The 299-nt window shown below is 27.4% G+C and overlaps 1 protein-coding gene across 1 annotated transcript in view; it reads left to right on the forward strand.

Moving 5' to 3' along the window:
- EMH_0055870 (nuclear NF-kB activating protein, putative) overlaps positions 1-218 on the forward strand; it is a gene marked incomplete at both ends in the record, with an annotated part of 3,761 nt that extends 3,543 nt beyond the window's left edge. Inside the window, one exon of the mRNA XM_013497283.1 lies at positions 17-218. Within this exon, the coding sequence (XP_013352737.1) occupies positions 17-218 (202 nt within the window). The remainder of the gene's footprint in view (positions 1-16) is intronic.
- Between the last annotated feature and the right edge of the window lie 81 nt (positions 219-299).

Raw genomic sequence — 299 nt, forward strand, 5'->3', positions numbered from 1 at the left:
TTGTGTGTATATACAGACACCGCCGCATGAACGCGATTCGTATAAGAAAGGAGAATCAGGTTTATAGTGCCGAAGAACAAAGAGCCCTCGCTATGTTAAACTATCAAGAGAAAGCAGCTAGAGAAGCTCAATTACTTTATGATTTAAGAGAATTAATAAAGAAACAGAATGAGAGTTTGTTTGCGGAAGAGATAGAGGATAAAGAGAAAAAAAAATAAAAATAAAATAAAAAAAAATAAAAAATATAAAGGTTTCATCTTTTTTTTTTTTTTTTTTTTTTTTTTTTTTTTTTTTTTTTT

This window comes from Eimeria mitis, genomic scaffold (assembly GCF_000499745.2).
Source record: "Eimeria mitis Houghton genomic scaffold, Emh_scaff2581, whole genome shotgun sequence".
Classification (NCBI taxonomy): domain Eukaryota; phylum Apicomplexa; class Conoidasida; order Eucoccidiorida; family Eimeriidae; genus Eimeria; species Eimeria mitis.